The sequence below is a fragment of the Erpetoichthys calabaricus genome, chromosome 16 (assembly GCF_900747795.2).
Source record: "Erpetoichthys calabaricus chromosome 16, fErpCal1.3, whole genome shotgun sequence".
Lineage (NCBI taxonomy): Eukaryota > Metazoa > Chordata > Cladistia > Polypteriformes > Polypteridae > Erpetoichthys > Erpetoichthys calabaricus.
The window spans coordinates 18,725,544-18,748,989 of NC_041409.2; the positions used below are offsets into that span (position 1 = coordinate 18,725,544).

At 39.1% G+C, this 23,446-nt stretch overlaps 1 protein-coding gene across 1 annotated transcript in view; it reads left to right on the plus strand.

Moving 5' to 3' along the window:
- Positions 1–23,446, plus strand: part of ccdc175 (coiled-coil domain containing 175) — a 57,952-nt gene that overhangs the window by 13,179 nt on the left and 21,327 nt on the right. Inside the window, exons 6-9 of the mRNA XM_028821281.2 lie at positions 2,110–2,232; positions 6,005–6,114; positions 6,231–6,312; positions 22,702–22,838. Of these exons, the coding sequence (XP_028677114.1) occupies positions 2,110–2,232; positions 6,005–6,114; positions 6,231–6,312; positions 22,702–22,838 (452 nt within the window). The remainder of the gene's footprint in view (positions 1–2,109; positions 2,233–6,004; positions 6,115–6,230; positions 6,313–22,701; positions 22,839–23,446) is intronic.

Below are 23,446 nucleotides of genomic sequence, written 5' to 3' on the forward strand. Positions count from 1 at the left end.
TAAATTAGCAAATATTTGTCCGTATTAAAGCTGTAGCAAGTGAGGTATTTTTTTTTCTGCCGTGTTCACATGGAGAAATGGGAAGTGCTGCACATGCAAATACGCTGCAAGTATAGAAAATTGTATTCTTAAAATTGGTAATTTACACCTGCTAGAAAAGTATTATAAGCACATGAGAAAGTAAGCATTGTTTTATACTAAGCATTAAGATGTAAGAGTTAGGATTAAAAAGACTTATGCCTACATATTCTTTATTATTTTTATATGAGCTAGAAAACACCAGTTTTGCATAAGCCAAATGTCAGACATGCTAGATAGCCAAAGAATGGACCCCTCGCATAGAGAAGGGAATGTGAACTCTTTGGTTGTAAGTCATGGTAGCAAGCGCTGAGATGATAGGGGGAGAGAATATCCCTTATCAAACAGATAAGACGGACAGAGCAGGGTTTGACACCCCCTCAACTAAGAATTATTGGTGGAATTAATTAGAGGCAGGACTAGAGCAATGGAATGCTAGAAGTCAGATGAGGAAAAATAATGGCTGAAATAATAAGAATTGTAATAAAAGTAAAAGGTGCCCATTGCTGGGGGCTTATTATTCCATCTGAGTTGAGTCTGTATGTGCGTCATACAATAAATCTTGATTCTGCTGTCTGTCCTGAGTCTCCGAACGCCTTCATTGGGGCTAAGGGTGCCTGCCCCAGTCTGTTTCAACACAAGCAGAACAGCGCCTCTGTAAAAGCCGAGGCTGTACAAATGGGGTTAGTACCGAGCAGAGAAGGGCAGCTGCCCTGTAGAGGAAAGAGAATCGAGGTGGCAAGCTGCATGGAAAATGAGATGTGAAATCAATGAAGAAAAGTGAGGCGAAACTGAAAGAAGATGTGGTTTTCAAGTGGCCTCCTTGGGTACACGTAATTCTCCCTATTCTGTCGGGTTCTTCTTACTTCTCACAAGGTGATATAAAGTACATAGAAACTCATGCTGGATTGGATTGTTGAGCACTCTTATATACGTAAACTTCAAAGAGCGTGTTTTGGCAGTAAAATACATGCAATTTTGTGGAGAGCTAAGGTCTGCACATCCAAGGTGCATACATTTTAACATGGTGTAGAGCAGGATATGTCAGGTTTTTCTAAATTATGACTTCACTGTGACATTGGACTCTAAGTCAATAATCTTTCTACACTAGTGCTTCTAAAAATTCAAGTATGGAGGTTATCATATATCTGAAATGTAGAGTTTCACATACTGACATGTTTGTCTCTGCATGTTGCATTATATCTTACTTTAGTTGCACATACTTTGTCATGGGCGGCATCCCAAATGGGATTGAACAATGATCCTTACCCGGCTGGTGGGCTGGTACAATGGAGAACTGGGGGAGATTAGCCCTGCTAAATACTTTTTCCCCCAATGCGCTAGGTGGCAGCCACCTTCGTTTAGGATTCCCACATGGATGCCTGCAGAGCATGCTGGTACTTGTAGTCCCGTGAGGCAGCCAGATGGGTACTGTTGGGGTTTTTGGGGGTTCAGTGATGCCCAGGGGAGTTGATGGTATTCATAATCCCTACTTTGTAGGACCTCTGATTGACCCAGAAGTACTTCCATTGGGCTATGCTCTCCCAGGTCCAAGATAAAGAGACCACTCAACCTCACCTAAGGGGAATAAAATTTGGGAGAAATAGCACAAAACTCACCTGGAAGGAGTGGAGGTGAAGAAAGAAAGAAAGAAAGAAAGAAAGAAAGAAAGAAAGAAAGAAAGAAAGAAAGAAAGAAAGAATTGTGATTGGTTTATGACATTTGTGAAGCCTTTCTGCACATTATTCTGTGTTAATTAACCTTTTATTTTTACCAGAACTTGTGTATATGAGGTTGTGTCTGGGATTTTGAGTGCTGCAACACCCCCTGGTGGGCACAATTGGTAAATGTGGACAGTCCATAGAATCTGTCGATTGTAAATTTTCTGTATAGGAAGATCTTAAATAACAGAATAAACGCAGTTATGATTAATACTCGTATTTTAAATTCGGGACGCTGTCAATTTTTTTTTTGCTGTTTGAATAATGCAAAGAGAACATAGTCATGTTTTTACTTGTGTATTTAAAACAGATAGGTGAACTGCAAATTAAACTGCAGCATCGGAATGAAGAAAAAGAAAAACTCAAAAAAAGAATGGATGACTTGACTTCAGAACTATGTGATATCGAGGACCAAATAAGTGACCAGCAAAAGGTGAGGCTAAAACATTTACAGATTCATTGAAATGTTTGTTTGCCATTGACATCAGCTTGTTTCAGAAGAACTAGAGTACTCTAGAACATGGTCCACTCACTGTATTTTATAATGTGTCCTCCATTTTGGATATCATTTCCATATCTCATATTTTAATGAGTGTGAGTGTAGGTACTGTATGTGTGTAATTGGCCTCCTTATCTACCATGTGGCCAGTGCTACCAGGATAGACTTCATCTCCTTCATGACCCTGAGTTAGATGAAGCAGTTTTAAAAATGTGATGCTATGTTATACCAATTCTGCATATGGATTGCATTTTTGATTTTAGTGAAATGTATATCTAGAATACAGGTAATTGTTAAACTTACGACCTATGTGTCTTTTGACTATTTGACTTATGACTGCTACCACATCTCACAAGCGAATGACAGTTTTTGCCACGCTAGTTCCGTTATCCGTGACTCATTCATTTCAATCTCAGTTTATTACCTGGTGCGGTTTTCACTACGTTCAGTTACATTTCTCCTACAATTACAGGAAAAAAGGCAATTGATTTCAACACAAGAATGAAGGTGATCAAGCAGTACGAGGGTAGAAAGTAAGTGAATGTGATTGTATGTGAGTTTAAGTCGTCCCACTGTAACTGGTGTTCCCCGAACGCACTGTACTGCTGTGCTTTGGCTTTGAATCCAGTTAACCTCCAAAGCTTCGTTGTTGTGACTCACAATGTGCCACTTTGTGCAAACTACCATGAAGGGGTAATGCAACCACGCTGAAATCCTTTATCCGTTAATGCTTATTGTTAATAGGTGAAATGCTAAAAAAAAAATATGAGTGCTCAGACTCTGCCGGTACAATTCCTAATCACCCAGTTAAGACAATGGACACTGGGAAAGGCTCACATGGATGACGTAACATAACACCGACAAAAAAAGAATTTGTGAAGCTCTTAAAGGTTCGGCACTCATGCGAGCCTACAGTAATAATGAAACAAAATATTAAAATAAAAAATCGGGAGTGGTCTCTCCTCGACTTACTCGTATACTCAGATAGGGGGATGGATATTTGAGGAGTAAACCGCAAGTCAATGATTATATTTGATTATTATGTACAGGGTGCGCACAAAGTCCGTATACCCCTATCTTTGGGAGGATTTTGAAAGCTAAAGGTTACCTCTTAGGAATCCAAAACATCTGTATGGGTCCCTCCATGATCTCTGCATAGCCGAATGCGCCGCCAGGTTCTCCTGCTCATGTTCTGCAACATTTGCAGGGTGACTTTCTGGAACGCTGCGCGAACGGCATGTTTCAGTTTATCGTTCAATGAATAATGGCGCTTCCGCACGTCTTCTTTGATAAACACACCCAGAGTGCATTATCTGGAGTTGTGAGATCAGGGCTTCTCGGAGGCCACGGAAGAGGAGCGGGATTGTTATTTGACCCTCGTCTGATCCAACGATTCCCAAAAATATCAGTGAGGTGATCACGCACGGTGATTGCGAAATGGGCAGGTGCCCCATCTTGTTGAAATCAAACACTGTCAAGGACGCCCTGGTTTCTCAGTTGCGGGATGAGACAGCCATTCAGCATTTCCAGATAACTGATTTGGTTAACAGAACCATCAAAAAAATAAGGGCCAAACAAATGCTGTGCTGTCATTCTGGCCCAGAGCATCACGTGTGGTGGGCTATGCTCAATTTCTTCAAAGAAATGTGGATTTTCTTTTCCCCAGAAAAACACGTTTCGATTGCGGGAGCTGCGATAAATCGCACACTCGTCAGAGAACATTACCTTTTCCTTCTCAGCATTTGTTGGAAATTGGTGTAGCATCAGATCACAAGCTTCCTGACGTCTGGCCAAGTCGGCATCTGATAACTTGTTAATGGGCAATGGACACCAACATTTCATTTGCAAGTCCTGTCTGATTTGTTTTCGCATTGTCAATTCCGCTGTTCCCAACTCAGCAGCACGTTTACGAGTGGATTTCATTGGGGATCGTTGGACAGACTCTGCCACATCTGCACACTTTTCATGCCTTGTGGATGGTTTTCCACTTTGCGGCGCATCTCGGACGCTGCCTGCTGCAAAAGCCTTCTTCTCCCACTGCAACAACGTCCTCTTTGTCGGTAATGCCTTCCCAAAACACACAACAAAGTCATCCATGACATTTTTGATCGATTTCCCAGTAACAGGCCGATCATGAACCCACACAGTGGTCACCAAACGCTCCTCGATCGTGAAAACACCTTTGTCACCCATCGCTTCGTCTTGGAACAACCGCCACATTGTTGCGATTTCTTGAGCGGCAGCAGGTGGCAGCACCAGACGGGATGTCAGAAACACACCTCGAAATACCGGGAAGACTTGGGCTGATGTCCACAGGAACCAAATTGTCATGGTTATTCCTGTAAATGCTACTGAAGATAGGGGTATATGGACTTTGTGCGCACCCTGTACATTAAAGAACCATCAACAACAAATCAAATCAAATTAATAATATATTGGACAATTATTATAAAAGTAAAGTTGAATAAGTCAGACTTTGCAGTTGCATGAATAAAAGGTAAAGTACCACTTTCCAGTTAGCGGAAATATCTCCAGAGTTGATAGAAATGTATGTTTTGTACCTAATACTTGTATGCAAAATTTGGTTGACCTAAGTAAAAGCGTACTCAAGTCATCGTGTTTACACACACACACACACACGCACACGCACACACAGACAAACACACAGACAAACACACAGACAAACACACAGGCATAATTCCAAAAATTGTATTTTCAGACTCGGGGAGGTCTAAAACGTTGAGATTCATCAAAATCTTCACATTGAATTTCTGGATGATTACAATAGTTTGAGAATGTGAATTTCCCCTTGGGATTAATAAAGTATCTATCTATCTATCTATCTATCTATCTATCTATCTATCTATCTATCTATCTATCTATCTATCTATCTAACTATCTATCTATCTATCTTATACGAGAGAGTAAAAACAATTTACACAAAAAGAAAATATAGAAAATCTACACAATGTCCTAAGAATGATGATAAAAAAAGATAGAAACAATACAGTATGTCTTAAGAGACTTACTAAACAGTAATATACAGTACATACCGTCAGGTCTGAATACATATACCAATCAGTCTTACGTCCAGATAGAATTACGATGGGTCCGTCGGAACACGAACGTGGTCGTAAGTCAATGACTACCTGTATTTCTTTCTATAAGTAAATATTTTAAAAAGCCTGTGCAATACATTTATGACATAATTCTAAGATCTGACTTAGTTTTCAGCTTACGTCTAACTAGGGTAATCCAAAAAAATATATTTGCAGACAAATTTAATGTCCTCTGTCAGATCAATATGACTGAAGTGAAAGAAATATTATTGCAGCACCAGTGATGGGAGTGTGAATCAAATCATCCAGAATATACTTGCATGTTTTATCAAATCCAGCTGAATTTTTACAAATTAACAGTGAATCATGTAGTCGAGTACACCAAAGGAAATAAATGAGAAGTGCATGTAGGCCAGAAGTCAGGAAGCACTTCTTTACACAAAGAGCTGTGAGAATCTGGAACAAACTACTGAGACATGGAGTTGAAGCAGAAACCTTCACAATGTTTAACAAGAATCTGGATGAGATATTGGGACAACGTAGCTATTGGCAAAACAAATGAGCATGACAGGCTCAATGGTCTCTCGTTGGTCAAATTTCTTATGTACTATACTTTTTTTATCATTATTTTTTCCCCTTTCTTTCAGTGTGTTAAAATTTTAGAAAAATCTATTTCCTTATTAAAATCTTCTCGCAGCAACCAAAATGAAGAACTAAGCAATGCTCAGAGGAAGATGCAAGATCTGTTACAACAAAAGTAGGTTTGATTTTCTAAAAATACAAATATATATTAAATATGTATTTACTATGTATATATAATTTAGTACATTGCAAGAGAATAATAAAAATCTTAAAAATTCTATGTCTGAACAGAGTACACCTTACAAATGAAATCGCTTCAATGACTGAAAGGTTTAAAAAAGAAGCACAGAACCTCCGAGACAAAAACTTAAAGGTAACACGCTATTTGCATATTCAACTTTTTTTCCCCGTCTTTTCTTTTTTTTATGTTTTTTTTTTTTTATTTTGGCTGAAGGCTGGATTGTCTATGAGTTGCTGGGGATTATTTCAAACATCTTAAAAAAAGACTTGCACAGTTTAGTTACCGACATTCTCTACATCTGCTGTAATGTGGTGATGATATTTGAACTGCTGTACAGGGGATCCTGGACTGGCCGCCACTACATCCACCAGTCTTTTAGTTAAGGAGTCAGTGATTTATATAGCAACATGAAAAGACACATTACAAAAAAAACAAGAGCATATTTCAGTGTAACATGATACGATACAATATCATTCAATTCATGATCAGTTACTAGGGAGTGAACTTTGAAGAGCCTACACAGGTAAAAATGAGCTGACAGAAGCAGACTTACTGTGTAAGGTGATTGTAGAATTGGGCAGGCTCAGTGTAATTGGTAAAAAGGAATGAAATCAACAGAATGTAGCAGTTCTGTTTGGGACAAAGACACATTATTTCTTAATTTACCCCTCTTCCCCACAGTTTAAAATTACAAATCAAACAATTCAGGCGTGGTTAAAGTGCACATTGCAGACTTTCATGTAAGGGGATTTGCATACATTTTCATCTCACCAAGTAGAAACGACAACACTTCTACTATATGGTCTCCCCCATTTCAGGGCACCATAATGTTTGGGACAATTGGCATCACATGGGTTTGTGATTCCTCAGTTGTGCTTCATAAGATACCACAGCTTGCTTCTATTCTTTGGAGTCTGTAGTTGCCATTGTTCAGCATGAGGACAAAAGCTGTGCCAATGGAAAGTCAAAGAAGCCATTATAATGCCTCAGAAACAAGTAGGAAACCATTCAAGACTTTGGTAAAACCTTACGGTTAGCTAAATCAACTGTCTGAATAACATTAAAGAGAGAATACACTAGTGAGCTCAGTAATCGCAAACGGAGTGGTAGGCCAAGGAAGACCTCCACTGCTGAAGACAGAAGAATCCTCATTATGGTCAAGAAAAAGTTTCAAACATCTGTCTGACAAATCAGAAACAGTCTTCAGGGGGCAGATGTATATGTGTCAGAGACAACTATCCACAGAAGACTTCATGAACAAAATACAGAGGTCACACTGCAAGATGCAAACCACTAGCCACAAAAACAGGATGGACAGATTACAGTCTGTGAGAAAGTCCTTAAAAGAGCCTACAGAATTCTGGAAAAAGGTCTTGTGGACAGACAAGACAAAGACGAACCTACATCAGAGTGACGGCAAGAACAAAGTGTGGAGACAAAAAGGAATTACCCAAGATCCAAAGCATACCACCTCATCTGTTAAACATGGCGGTGGGTGTGTAACAGGTTGGACATGTATGGCTGCTTCAGGCCTTGTCACACTTCTCTTCATTGATGGTGGAACTGCTCAGGTTCAAGTAAATGCCTCTAAACTCATTGGACAGCGCTTCCTCCTACAACAAGGTAATTTTCTCAAACATACTTCTAAATCAACACAGGAGTCTGTCAAAGATTAAAAAAAATGAAAACTTCTCGAATGGCCAAGCTAGTCACTCCATTTAAATCCAATTGAGCAAGCTTTCCATATACTGAAGGGAAAACATAAGGCGACATGCCTCTGAAACAAGCCAGAGCTGAAGATGGCTTCATTAGAGGTTTGGTAGAGCACCAGCAGAGTAGATCCTCAGCATCTGGTAATGTCTATGAATCACAAACTTCAAGCAGTCATTGCGTGCAAGGGCTATAAGAAAAAGTACTGAATATGACTGCTTTAATAGATCTGCCATTGCCAAACATTATGGTGCCTAGAAATGGTGGGAGTGTGTAAAAAAAGTGTCATCTCTACATGGTCTGACCGAAATGTATGCGAATCCCCCTGAACGAAAGTCTGCAATGTGCATTTGTATCACATCTGAATTGTTTAATTTGTAATTTTAAACTGTGGAACAGAGGGAGAAATCAACGAAAAATGTCTCTTTGTCCCAAACATTATGGAGTGCACTGTAGCTAAAGGAAAAACCAAGTCATTTGTACGTTTTCCCTCTTTATAACAAAAGATGTAAGGAAAAAAAAAACATTTCTCTCTTTTTGTAAACTGAAGATTAATTGTTCAGCTTTCTCTAATCAATGTTTCCAAGATGATTTTAAATAGTAAAATCAACTTTTCAGAGTATATTTGCAGAAAACTGCAAAATGATATTTCAGTCCAACATCAAATACAAATTTAATATTGTCCTTACTACCTCGTGATATGCTGTATATAAAGAAATATTTCCCTTTGGGATTAATAAAGTATCTATCTATCTATCTATCTATCTATCTATCTATCTATCTATCTATCTATCTATCTATCTATCTATCTATCTATCTATCTATCTATCTAATAAAGAACTCTGTTAGTTCCTGTCACATGACTCCAATTTGTAGTTTGAGTGCTGGGAGTTGTAGTTCCCCTAGGATGTACAGTATTTAATGCTGTGTTCACATGCTAATCATACAGACAGTAAATCTGAGTTTCTGAGTCTGAAATTTCACATGAATGCCCAACAAACTCAAGGCTACAAGTCAGAGACAATGCAGCGAAAACAAAGGTATCCTAATTCTCCAAGTTGTAATGCTGACCTTTCACCTTTAGTCCATTGTATAAAATAAAAAATGTAACTTGGTCAGCCAGAAATACCATTTTTGTGTTCTAATTGCATTTGGAGCAAAGTGGTAAACATTTAATACATTAGTATAGCCTCTTAGTCATGCACTTCATTTCTATAAAAACATACGGTTTATCTTTAATTGCCTTTCTTAACAGACCAAGTAACAAATCAACAGCCACCATGCATTTCTCCAAACCAAAAATTCAAATAACCACACTGATGTTTAAAAGTGAAACATCGCAACTTTGACTTGACATATAACATAACATGGACGCAGCACAAGACTGTGCAGCCAAAGTGTATATGATATGGTATTTTTTTGACCAGTCCATTCAGTGTAGTAGATACACTACTTTTGGCTTTGCCGCAGATCATCTCCAGTACCAATATGTGTGTTTAAATGAAAGTTTGGTACAATTGTGTCCTGACGAAATTCAGGAATATTAGGAATGGGCAAAAGCAGAGTACCTGCTCTACACTAGTGAATTCTCAATCTGTCATTGAGTTTTCACTTTGCCATAGAGCACAGCAAAACACAAGCAGGGTTCTTCAAAGGTTTCAAGTTCAAGCTGATTGTCATGTGTAGAGGATTATGCATAATGTAGAGAATGGCAGTAAAAACAAATGGAGGTAACCAGGAGAAGGAACAACTTAAACCAAATTTCAGTAATCAAGGTCCATGCTGTTTTTCACCAAACCTGAAGGAAGAACACAAAATTGTAGTCGTCAACCATAAATCTTAAGTCTAATAATCAAAAAGATGATTTGAAACATAAACCATTCATTTGCAAGAAGTCTTTCCTTCTTTTTATCCATGAATCCGGATGAAGATGGATCTGTGGCGCTTGCTTTTAAAGTGTTATGCTACACAGTTGCTGCACCCTGGCAATGGAGCTTCAAGATGGTGACATCCAGGAACAAAAAAAAGATAGGCCCAGAAAAGATCTAATTTAAATTGACATCCAAGCAAAATTTCAATGACAGAACTGGATTCAGTGACCCACAAACTTATAATGGGAAGTAAGCATTGACAAAAAGGGCTCAGAAACACATGGACAAAATGATTACACCAGCACTGATTGTCTATCTAAAATTTCTACACTGCAGAACAGCACCAGAATTAACCATTTCAGTTTTCACTTTTACTTTCATTTCTTCTTCCTGATTTGACGCTTCATAATCAGATACAGTGATCCCTCGCTATATCACGCTTCGACTTTCGCGGCTTCACTCTATCGTGATTTTTTCTCATACACGCTTACGTCACTACGCATGCGCTTTCTGAGAACTTTTATCTAAGCCCCACGATGGCTCCTAAACATGCTGCTTTTTCTAAGCCTTCTGACAATAAAACTAAGCGCCGGAGGAAGATGCTTACCATCCAGGAGAAGGTGCAACTCTTGAATATGATCAAAGATGGCAATACCCTACAAAAGCCTCCTCACGCATATGAAAAGACAACGCCAGCAACTGCCTATCAAGATGTTCTTCAGCCGCGCACCCTGACACCCACTGCCTACTCCTAGTACTGCTTCAGCAGAAGAAGACAACGACGCACCTGCTGAAGATACTGCACCACCCGAAGACTCTCCTACTGAGCTTGTGCTTTCATAGGTTAGTGGTTGTGTGTAAGAACTGTGTGTAATTAAATGTACAGTACAATAATAATATGATATTTGTAATGTCTAATATGTCTTATTTTCTCTTATTTTGTCTAATATATTGGATAATACGAGTGTAATGGTGAATAAAGGGTGTTATTTCATGTCTAGAGGGCTCTAACAATGTTAGAAAATGCATTTAGAAGGTCGTAAACAGGTTTTCTATACTCTAACTGCGAAAATATTCGATTTATAAATAAAGAATCCTACTTCGCGAAAATTCATTTATCACGGTAGAGTGTGGAACGGATTAACCGTGATAAACGAGGGTTCAGTGTATTACCTTTTTAATTCAGAGATGGACTTACCTTGTAAACAAATCTTCTTTTGGTGGTGTAAATTTTGATGTGCTTAGCTGAAATTTTCTGCTCTTTATTTCGCCTCTAAAGCTCACATTACATATTATAGAAGATTCTTCCAATTTGTTCAGTACATATTTAACTATTGCTATTCTAAAGAATTTCCTGAAATTGATATGCACACATACATTCACTGTTGGTATCTTCTTTATCCAAATCAGGGTTTACTGTGACTGTAGCCTATCCCAACATTTGGTGTAGAGCAGTAGTCAGCTCTGAGCAAGATGTCAGTCCATGACACTCTCTCACACTCCACCTATGCTGGTTTTAAGTCACCAGTTAACCTAACCTGGACATCTTCTGGGTTCTATCAAAGAGTTCTCCCTTTGATACAGGATTTTGTTAACTCTGGGGAACTGGACCAGGATTCAGATCAAGACTGCTGAAGCTGGTGTTATAACCTTTTTATTTTTAATTTTATATGATGCGTTTTTCCATTTCAAACATAAAGACTATTTTGTATGTATTCTCTGAGGATGGTGTTGCAGCTTAAGCCTGCAGACATGAAATTCACAGCCTATCAATTTCTTCTGCCTTCAAAAGACTGTTTCTGAGCGCATTCTTTTTTTGACAGCAATTTCATGTGAACGTTCTGCACAAACTGCCCATTTGTTCATTTTACCAGCGATGGTATCATTTTGCTTATCCAGGTCCAGCTGAGATAGGCCACAGTCTTAAAATCCACGACATCACTCCATGGTGATTTCTGAAGGCATTTTCCTCTCTCATTATTGTGATGTTTCATTTAATATGTCAATGGAGGTTTGACATTCATTTTGAATGTATGCCCCTCTGGCAACCTTTAGTCAATTACTTGTACCTCCATTCATCCATTATCCAACCCGCTATATCCTAACTACAGGGTCACAGATGGCAAGGCAGGAAACAAACCCCGGGCAGGGCGCCAGACCACTGCAGGGCGCGCACACACACACAAACACACACCCACACACCCAGCACACACTAGGGACAATTTAGGATCGCCAATGTACCTAACCTGCATGTCTTTGGACTGTGGGAGGAAACCGGAGTACCCGGAGGAAACCCAAGCGAACCTGGGTCTCCTAACTGTGAGGCAGCAGCGCTACCACTGCGCCACCGTACCGCCTTTACCTTAAACCTGTACATTGTAAATAATAACACCTCCATGTCAGAGCATATTTCCTTGTTGCGGCATCTGCAGCTCTTATAAATGTTCATTGTCTGTCCAGAATTTTAGAGTGAATTTTATTTTTGTTACTTGAAGCCCACTTTATGCTCAAATGTACGTGACACAAATGGATTCCAGCACAGTTAGTCTGAAAATGAATGGTTAGAGGACAAGTGATCAGATGAGAGTCGAGGAAAGTAGAATGGTGTCTTTTGGGTGCAAATAAATAATCCAGAAATAATCTAAAAAAATAAAATCACAAACAGTGTACAGGTAAAACCTTTACATCCTTTCATTTCCTCTCTTTGTCCTAGTCAGGACAGCGGGAGACTTCACTGTTTGAACTCTTGGCATTCCTGACCAATCACACAGATCCAAACTGCACTGCTAATGACTTCCTTGGTTCCCGGGGGGCCTTACCCTCTGGGTATTCAGAAGACCAAATCCTAGCTCTCTCACACCCTCTCCTCAGTTGTGCAGCTCAACCAATGAGAGTTCAGCCACTGCACAGAGCATTCGCAGCACTTGGTCTGGTGCTTTAATAGGTGGTCAGCCAAACCAATGCTTCCCTTTCCTTTATCCTGCTATCTCTCCCACCAGTGATCACTTTCTCTCAGTTTCCTTCTCCAGAATGGAACACAACACTTTTTCAGCGCTAGCCTGCTATTTCATACCCGATTCAACTCCAGCTGGTGCCAGCTGCTTACCGCATCTGCCGCTTCTCCAGCAATCTAATTAAGCTGGTGTATGCCTCCACGTGTGGACCTTGCACAGGTATGGGCTAAAAAATAAGTTGTAATAACAATCAAGTTAAATCATTAAATAAATAAAGCAATCGATACACCCCCCCAAGTCATTTTTCCACCACCCACACCCTGCCATTGCCTGTGAGGTTTTTTCCTTTAACATTCCAAAGATTTGTGTGTCATGGTAACTGGCGATTCTAAATTAGCCCATTGTGAGTGTGAGCATGGTACGTGAGTGGACCTTGCGTGGAATGGCAAGTCATCCATTGTTAGTACCCACCTCGTGCCCAGTGTTGCATTGATAGCTGTCAGCTTCCTGCAACTCTGAATTGAATGAGGAGTTTTTAAAAAGGAGAATTAGCGAATGTTTTGTCTTGATAGAGTAATATTTTACTCTACTTTCCCCTTTTGTATTATTAATATGTAGCCTCCGTCAGAATGCCTCAAATCTCACAGACTTACCACTGTTTATAAGGTATTGTAGTATATACAGAGGGACTGTACTTTCTCTGGTCCTGTTCAGCCTATATACATTGGACTTCCAATACAACTCGGAGTCCTGCCACGTGCAAACGTTCGCTGATGACACTGCTATCGTGGGCTGCATCAGGAATGGGCTGGAGGAGGAGTATAGGAACCTAATCAATGACTTTGTTAAATGGTGCGACTCAAACCACCTACAACTGAACACCAGCAAAACCAAGGAGCTGATGGTGGATTTTAGGAGGCCCAGACCCCTCATAGACCCCGTGATCATCAAAGGTGACTGTGTGCAGATGGTGCAGACCTATAAATATCTGGGAGTGCAGCTGGATGATAAATTAGACTGGACTGCCAATACTGATGCGCTGTGCAAGAAAGGACAGAGCCGGTTATACTACCTTAGAAGGCTGGCGTCCAACATCTGCAATAAGATGCTGCAGATGTTCTATCAGACAGTTGTGGTGAGCGCCCTCTTTTACGCGGTGGTGTGCTGGGGAGGCAGCATTAAGAGGAAAGACGCCTCACGCCTGGACAAACTGGTGAGGAAGGCAAGCTCTATTGTTGGCATGGAGCTGGACAATTTAACATCTGTGGCAGAGCGAAGGGCGCTGAGCAGGCTCCTATCAATTATGGAGAATCCACTGCATCCACTGAACAGGATCATCTCCAGACAGAAGAGCAGCTTCAGCGACAGACTGCTGTCACTGTCCTGCTCCACTAACAGATTGAGGAGATCGTTCCTCCCCCAAACTATGCGACTCTTTAATTCCACCCGGGGGGGTAAACGTTAACATTTAACATTATACATAGTTATTGTCTGTTTTTCACCTGCATTATTATCATTCTTTAATTTAATATTATTTATTGTATCAGTATGCTGCTGCTGAAGAATGTGAATTTCCCATTGGGATTAATAAAGTATCTATCTATCTATCTATCTATCTATCTATCTATCTATCTATCTATCTATCTATCTATCTATCTATCTATCTATCTATCTATCTATCTATCTATCTATCACTTCTCCCCAACTTTCCTTCTACATCTGTAACTTCAGGCAATTAGGTGTAGTAAAAAACAAGCAGGAGTTAAGTTACACATAAAATAATGTATTATTGATAATATTCATAAATGATAACAATATGCAAAGTACATTTGAATATTGGCAACCATACAACCTGATTAAATGGTGATGTGTAGTTTCAGGCGGCACACAGACTTGTTAGTTATTTAATGTCTCTAGTTAAGGCATCATTTGTGGTCAGCTGGCCACATGCCTGTTTCAATATGGCTGCCGAGCTGTGCTCTCCATTGTGTTGTCCTTTCAGTTCACCAGTTTGGTAAGAGAGAGAGAGATGCTTCTTCATCAGATGTTAGTAAGAGAGAGAGAGTGAGGTTAACCAAGTAAATTTATAGATTTTTTTATAGATTTATTTATAGATTTATAATTTATAGTCTGTCCAACCCCTACAGCCAATAGGGCGTTGTGGTACTTAAGGCTTCTGACACAAGCCAATTCCAAACAGCCATACTTCAGACCAATGGGGAAATAAAACATCTTAACACCTGCCACCCCCCAAGACCATATGTTAATGTAAAGCGTGGCAGTTAGGCAGCCCGGCTTTTTTGCGGGGGTTGAAGGGAGAGACTTCAGAGAAACATTAGCCAAACTTGTTTCAGGAACTTCTCCCCCAACTCTGTCGTAAAATTCAAAGAGACTCAGTCGTAAAGTGGGGGGTAAACATGAATGCTTCTCACTAATGTAACACTAAATTATATTGCTTTGCCTAACATTCAAATAAAGATATACAAAATACTTATCAAGTTATATGCAAAATCCAACATCGAGTATACGGAATGTTTTTCTCATGTTTGTGGTGAGATAAAGTCTGCACATTTTGTCAGATACCTAATAGCAATTCAGTTGTTCACTCATGCATAGAAATGGAAGTAGTCAGACACATAAACTGATTCATTCTGTCGTCAGTATGCCTTGTGAATGCATGTAGAGTGGCTGTACAATCCAGTAACCATGAAATATGGATTCATTTGCACATAACTGCAGCGTTCATTAGGATATTTGCTGCACAGACTAGAGCTAATGACACCATCATGTAAGATGTTTTTCAAAGTGGCTGTTTTAAAAGGTAATGGCTGTCAATATCCCTTCACTACTACCTTTTTTTTTACAATCTCAGATTGTTTTGTACCAAGAGCTTTTATTGACCCAATATGAACTTTCAAAATGCTCATCAAAGACAAGCTGACCTTTTGCCTAACTGGGGGGATTTGAAACTCCTTAGAAGTGCCGTACTTCACATATGAGGGAAATGGTCACTGGGAGTGGGAATGGTTCATGAGTAGCTTTTTAGACCACATAAAAGCATGAAGAAAAAAAAAACAGAAAACTTCAATTTGAGTGTTTTTATATACCACACATACACAGGCGATCCTCACTTAGCACATTTGGCAACAGTGTAAGTGAAATTCTAATTCTGCAGATGTTATGCCAGAGGGGACTAGGTGGAAAAAATAAAATGATCTGGAGAAAAGATGTAGTCAATAAACAAAGCAAGAGATGAAGCTGTGAAAATCAAAGGGATCGATAAAGACAAAACCACAGCGATATGCAAAAATTGTAGTTGAAAATACAAATGAAGCATTCAAAAGCATGTCCTCACAGGTGGAGCAGTGGTAGTGCTGCTGCTTTGCAGTAAGGAGACTGTGGAAGACTGTGGGTTCGCTTTCCGGTTCCTCCCTGTGTGGATAGCGCTTTGAGTACTGAGAAAAGTGCTATATAAATGTAATGAATTATTATTATTAAAACCAGAAAGATATTTTTAGAAAGCAAAATCGTTCTTGAAGGTTTGTGTTATCAGCAAACTCAGTTGAGGAGACAATGTTAATTGTTGACCTTTTAACCCACGGGTGTCAAACTCCAGGCCTGGTGGGCTACAGTGGCTACAGGTTTTTATTCTCACCCTTTTCCTAATCAGTGACCAGTTTTCACTGCTAATTCACTTTTTTCCCCTTTATTTTAACAGCCATGTTAGAAGAATTCAGTCCTCTGAATTGATTCGTTTCCTCATTAAATGACAGCCAAACAGAAATGAGATGTGAAACGAGCCAACAGATGACCAGCTTAACCTGGGGCTTCAAACTCCAACCAGTTTCTTAATGAGAAGCCGAGGATTGCTGTTAATTAAACCCGTTATTTAATTATTCATTCTGCCACAGCAGACATTTCCAAAACTGATGATTTTATGTTTTTTTCTAAGAACACCATCAAGATGTTTTGATGACCTGAGAGATCAGCCTTACTGAGACCTCCACCTTTCTCTATTTTCAGATTCTGTGTGATGGGCACAGGTGAGCTGCTCATGTGGCCGCTTGTTTTGTGTCTCATTATTGTTTGGCCGCTAATTAAGGAAAAAGAAACAACTAAGGGGCCTGAGTCAAGCTAATTAAAAGAAATAATTAGCAGCAAAAACTGATCACTAATTAAGAAGATGGTTAGAATGAAAACCTGCAGCCACCGCGGCCCTCCAGGAATGGATTTCGACACCCCTGTTTTAGCCCATTGTGTTTGGGCACATTAACACTATCAATTGAATCTTTAATCTTCAAAACCCCAATTGGGTACAACAAATATATAAAAATAAACAAACAAGCCCACAGTAATGGAGATCTGATTATGATGATAAAAGCAGGCCGTTCAGAAAGGTAGTTCTTGTCATTTTTAAAACCATCAAAACCTTTCATTGGGTTGGCTGTGTGATGTTTGTGCTTACTGAAAGGGGCAGGGATCGCTCTTTAAAGTATTTCTTAAATGTATGAGAGTCTTTGTATTAATATCTTATTTTATGTGGAAAGGAACTACTGTACAGTATATAGACTACTGGTCAAAGGTTTTAGAACACCCCTTTTTTTCCAGTTTGTATTGAAATTTAAGCAGTTCAAGTCCAACTATTCTGAAATGGCAAAATGTTAAGCAGTAAACAACCACAGGTTAAAAAAGAGTTTAGGCTACCAAATACTTACAAGTAATTTAATTACAAATTATAATTCAGGTAAACAAATAGTGAGTTTAACAACTTGCAGCATTTCTACAGCAATGGAAGTTAATTAAGCCTTGAAAGTTGAGACAAGCAATTGCTAAAGATGTCCCAACCTTTGGCGATTACTTCCAGACCTTTGTCTGTATAAAAACACTGAGTTGCTACACATTCTGAAGCATTATTTAGACAACATTTCATTTGTACTGCTATCATAATGGAATAAAATGACAATTAACAAAAGGAAGACTGACAGAGCATTATAACACTTAAAAATGAAGGTCTTTCCTTTAGAGGATTTGGAAAGAATGCCAAGGAGTCAGTGAGTACAGTTTCCTACACAACTAACGGAATATCCAACGGGAACAGATCTGGAAGACCCAAAGCCACAGCAGAATCAGAAGACAAGCCTCTGAGAGACAGCAGCTAGGCGCCTCACAGGACAGTGGTTTCATATTGGGTATTGGTCTGAATTTGCATAGGCCAGTCCAGAAGTTTAATTTTGCTATTTTCTGCCATTGTGATGTGATCTTGCTTTTGTATTTTTATCAGTGTCTTGCTGCACGTCTCAACTATAATACTGTATAGTTTTAGATCACAGATAGGTTACTGAACTTTTCCTTATGATTTATGATACAAAATTGAATGGCTCCTTTAATTATAGTAAGTTATCCAGGTCCTGAGGAAGCAAAGTATCCCCACAATATTAAACCACCACAACCATGTTTCACTGTTTGTATGATGTTTGTAATATGGAATGCCGTGTTTGCTTTCTGCCAGACATAATGGGACACATGTTATTCAAAAATTTCCAGTGAAGCCCATTTTCCCAGTGATTGTGAGGTAATGGACACTGGCCATTATTAAGGCAAGATAGACATGCAGTGTGATTAATGTTTTTTAGGCTGCTATGTCCTTGGAGTAATTTTGGCAGGCCAACCTCTCCTGGGAAAAATCCCTTCCTTTCCCATTGTAATTTGGTGGAGTTCCAAAGCCTTAGAGATGGCTTTCCAGAATCATTTATATCAACAGTGTCTGTTTGTGTTCTTCTTGGTAAGGGTTGGGTTAATATTGAGGATGGAGCAGAGGGTTTCGGTGTGGTGACTTCAGCTGTTTCTAGATTGGCTGGGTTCTTCTTGCCTGGGGACTGAAGTAAAAACAGTTATAATGAGGAGTGGCACACATATCCTTCCCATAGTTTTGTTAACTCCAGACCCAAAAAAAGACAAGCCCTATTCATTCATGAGACAGCACAAAATACCTTATTATGGTGGTAATGCAAGATGATCAGCATCTCTAATCCAAACAGAGGCATTTGAATGCATACAGAAGGGAAAACATCTGTGTGACTGTCACAGTAAATACTCTAAATCAGAGGTGTCCAACTCCAGTACTGGAGGGCCGCAGTGGCTGCAGGTTTTCATTCTAACCCTTTTCTTAATTCGTGGCCTGTTTTTGCTGCTAAAACAGGAGAAAAGGTTAGAGGACAGCAGCAACCTCTGGTCTAGCGAGGAAATACAAGTATTTGAGCCTGTAAACTGTGTCCGGTGTGCATGTGTGTGACACCGTACGTGAAAACATTGATTTGCACAACTTTTCAATACCCAGAGACCAAAAACACTGACCACTAATGGAAGGGATTTTTTCTTTTCTGAAAACTGAGTTAACTGTATAGCAAAGACAGCCACGTTATACCAACAGCTTTCCCTCACCGGGGGTCTTATGTATAAACAGGTGCGTACACACAAAAATGCTGCATACGCCCGCTCCCACACTCATATCACGATATGTAAAAATTAAACTTGGCGTAAAGCCACGCACATTCTCACACCAGCTCAAACCATTGCATATGCATGTTTTTGGTTCAGTTTTGCAAACTGGCGGCTCCCAGCGTCAAAGCAGTACTAACTGTCCTGTGTGGCTTCCCTTTACATTTTAGATTCACGTCCCTGACACATCTTCATCAAATACACTGAAATTAACCACATACCATTTTTTAGTTGAAGGTATCTAATTGTAATCAACCTGTAAAAATATAATGATGCGCAGAATGGCCAAACTGTTCCAAATACCATAGCTCCTTTAGCATTGTTACTCTCAGTGCACCACTCAGAGTATTTTAACCCACTATATCTGAGTGTGGAATTACAGCTATGCAGCAGCTGATCGGAAAGCTCTACAACAGATTGTGTCGAGAGGGGAGATAATTATCGGAATACAGCTTCTAGCACATGCTGCCTCAGCCATGCCCACAGTCTATTTGAACCTCACCTATACAGCAAATGCTTCAGAGCCTTTCCTGTAGGGTCCTCATCGTTTAGAAACAGTTTCATCCCAAGAGATATAAATGCACTCATTCAGTCCTTCAAGTGCTCCCGGTAGAACTGTTTGTACTTATAAGTAAGAAATTAAGTACCTCACTGTAAACTTGCACTACAGTTGTAATATTGCACAACTTGAGCCACTGATGCTGTCATATTGTATATTTTTCATTGTTTTTTATCGTATTATTATTATTATTACTGTTATTTTATCATTGTATAGGATTGTATAGGAAAATAAGTTTATGGAGCATTTGCATATTGAATCCCATTGTACCATACAATAACAATAAAGGAATTCAATTCAATTCAATTCAATAGAAGAGAGTGCATATTTACAGATGATGATGACTGGCTTCTAATTTGATTTAGATTTCCAGGCACTATCTTCTTGGAGCTCTTGATATCATTTTTAAGATGAAATTCAGTAAATTATGTATATTACATTATACAGATACATTTTTAACTTCATTTAAATAATGTATACTGTTAATAATTAAACGTGTGGCTATGGTAGACAGCGGTAGTGATAAGCTGGTGCCCCATCCAGGGGTTTTTCATGCCTTGTGCTGTATGCTTGCTGGGACTGGTGCAACCCTGGATGGATAGATGGATGGAATAATTAAACATGTACTATGAAGATATTTCAATGTTCCTTAAAAGCTTTGAAGAATCGGAGTTCTAAGCTTAGAGATGGTTTTACATTTATTGAAGAACTTATTGTGTGGCAATTGGTTACTTGGAGAAAGAAAAGGAAGGACAGGAATTGAGGGTTAGTACGTTTGAAAGAGACAGTATTGCTGCAATAAACTATTTTGAGGGTCACGCATGGCGCAGAAAGCATCTTGCGGGAGGCAGGAACAATCTCTGAACGGGTCACCAGCTTGTCGTTACCACTGGGCCACTGTGGCCCCATTTTTAATACATGCTTTAATTCCTGTCATCATGAAAATGATATCAAGTATACATCTTAGTATTTAATTTGTTCAGAAAGCTGTAATATCATGAATGTAATGTATTCTGTGTCCTGTCGGCGTAAGAGAAATCCCGTTTAAGAACCATGTAGTAATTCACATACTTAGAGTGAATAGAAGAATACATACAAAACAAAGGATTTAACGTGCTACTTTACTTATGATGGGATTTGAGAAACTAGTAAATTAAACAATTTTAAGATGACAAAATAAACTATGTGATTAAAGTGGAAATTTCGACATTAAAGTTGACATTTTGAGCTTTTTTTCCACTGTGTCCCTATTTTTTTTCTTTTCTTTGTACCCTAATAAGCTTCCATATGACACTCAGATGGTAGACTACACTTGCCTTTTGACAGAAACTTTGATATCTGACCACTTTCGATCAACTTCTTTTGTTGTTTATTAAACTGCTTAAACCAACAAATAGTACGTTTTTCCTTGCCTCCACTTGGCATTCGCTGAAATTCTTCTTTTTTCCCCGTGCTGTTGCCATTGTCTTTTCACAGAACGCTGAACTTAAGGGAATATTTATATTGATTTGCATATTCAAAGAGGCGTAATTCTGGGAGGAGTCTAGGAGGGGCGGCAGGTGCATGTATGAGCGTTACATTTCACGCAGACCGAGATTTATGTAGCGGAAGTACGTGGAAGTTGGCTTACGCACAGTTTTCTGCATCTGAATTTTTTGTGCATACGCACATTTCAACTTTTGTCCGTACGCCATGTTTTAGTGTGAATTCTATGCACGGCGTTAGCATGAGGCCCCAGGTCTCACCCTAGCAGCTTTAGCTGTGGACATATCTAAATAATATCTAAATAAATCTAAAGATACTTACTGCAGGATAATGATAAGAAAACCATTGGAAGTTATTAGAAGCAAGAAATTACTTGCTGTGGGAAAACATGCTATTTAGACCCAATAGCACCAGCGGGACCCCCTGCATCGACCTTTCCACTGCTGCTCAATGTGAGAAATCCATGATCACAAATTTAGGTGTGAAAATGGTTTCCACTTTAAAACTTGATAGCCATGTGAACGCAGTGGTAAAATCTTGCTTTTTCCAGTTGAGGCAGCTATCAAAAATCAAGCCTGTTTTGTCTAAGCGCAACCTTGAAACAGTGATACATGCTTTTATAACATCTCGTCTAGATTACAGCAATGTGCTTCTTTTTGGAATTAGCCAGGCCTCCATTGCTTGCCTACAGCTGGTGCAAAACGCTGCTGCTTGATTTTTAACTGACACAAGAAAGCATGAGCACATTACCCCGATTTTGGCTTCCAATTCGTGCCCCTCTTATTTGTTGGAACTGCTGCACCCTTACGTACCATCTCACTCTCTCAGGTCAGCAGACCAGATGCTTTTACGCGTTCCCAAGGCACAATGAAAACTCCGAGGTGATCGAGCTTTTTCAGTTGCAGCCCCAAAACTCTGGAAGTATTTGCTATTGCACGTTAGGCAGACTCCTTCACTAGCTGCCTTTAAATCCTATTTAAAAACTAATTTTTACTCTCTGTCTTTTAACCCAGTATGATATGTTGGCTATCTGTATACTTTTTATTAAGAATCTCTTCAGGTTTTATGTGTTTCTGTTTCATTTACCCTTTGGTTTTGTGTGTCTGATATGTTGGGGTTTTTTTTTTTTTTTTTTTATTGTACGGCACTTTGGTCAGCCTTGATGTTGTTTTTAAAGTGCTTTATAAATAAATAAATAAATAAAATATTTTGGGATAAAGGTTTAAGATGGCGATTATTACTAACATTAATTAAATAGCATATACAGTATACTGTAGTTCTCTATATGACATTTAAATTACTAATAATAATGTGCTTGTTTAATGTAATAAAATAAAAACAGTTTTTTTAAAGCTTTATACTGTTATTCATCTACAACCCTAAATTGGATTTAGTGGTATGAGAATGTTATGTTATGTACTGTATGTCATATTATTATGTGCAGGCTGAAAGAGACATTAAAGAAGCTGAGGAAAAGAATCTTGAATATCAACAATCCATGGCAAAACTAAGTGGCATCTATGAAGACAGAAGAGAAAAAGAAAACAATTTGTCAAAGATACACTTGGATATAAGTAACCAGTAATACATTTCTTTATTTGTATTTCCCCCCAAATAAAAAAACGAACCTAAAGTATTGACTTAAAAAGGCTGAACTTTTAATGCATTTACTGTAAAAGCAATGGCTAATTGTTCAGGTATTGTTAAAACGTTTTTAAGTAAATGGATTTTCTTTATTTTTTTTCACTCTTGCGGCTTTCCTACAGTTTCTGTAGAAGCTTATTCCGGGGCAGAGTGGTGGTTCTGAGGCTAGGGATTTGCACTGATAATCGGAAGGTTGCTGGTTTGAATCCCATAAACGCCATGTAGGCCCTCCAACCTGCAGGGAAAAACCTGGGGGTTGGTGGTAGAATTGGCACTCCAGCCACCATTAAAAACCTTACACTGGTTCCATTTCATCTGAACTTGTGTGGTGCTGAGGTGTCACCCATTGCATGGCTACACTTGGGTCCCAATCTGGGATCCTGAGTTGATTCATCATGTAGTTGGTGCAGCAATGCGCTGTATCAGCGAGTGCTCCTAACCTCTTATTCCTACCTAAAAAAGAAATTTGTACCAATGACATTTGTTCAGTTCTTGTCATGTGACTGAAGGTGGTGTGTGTGTGTGTAAGCTCTACCTCAATAGCT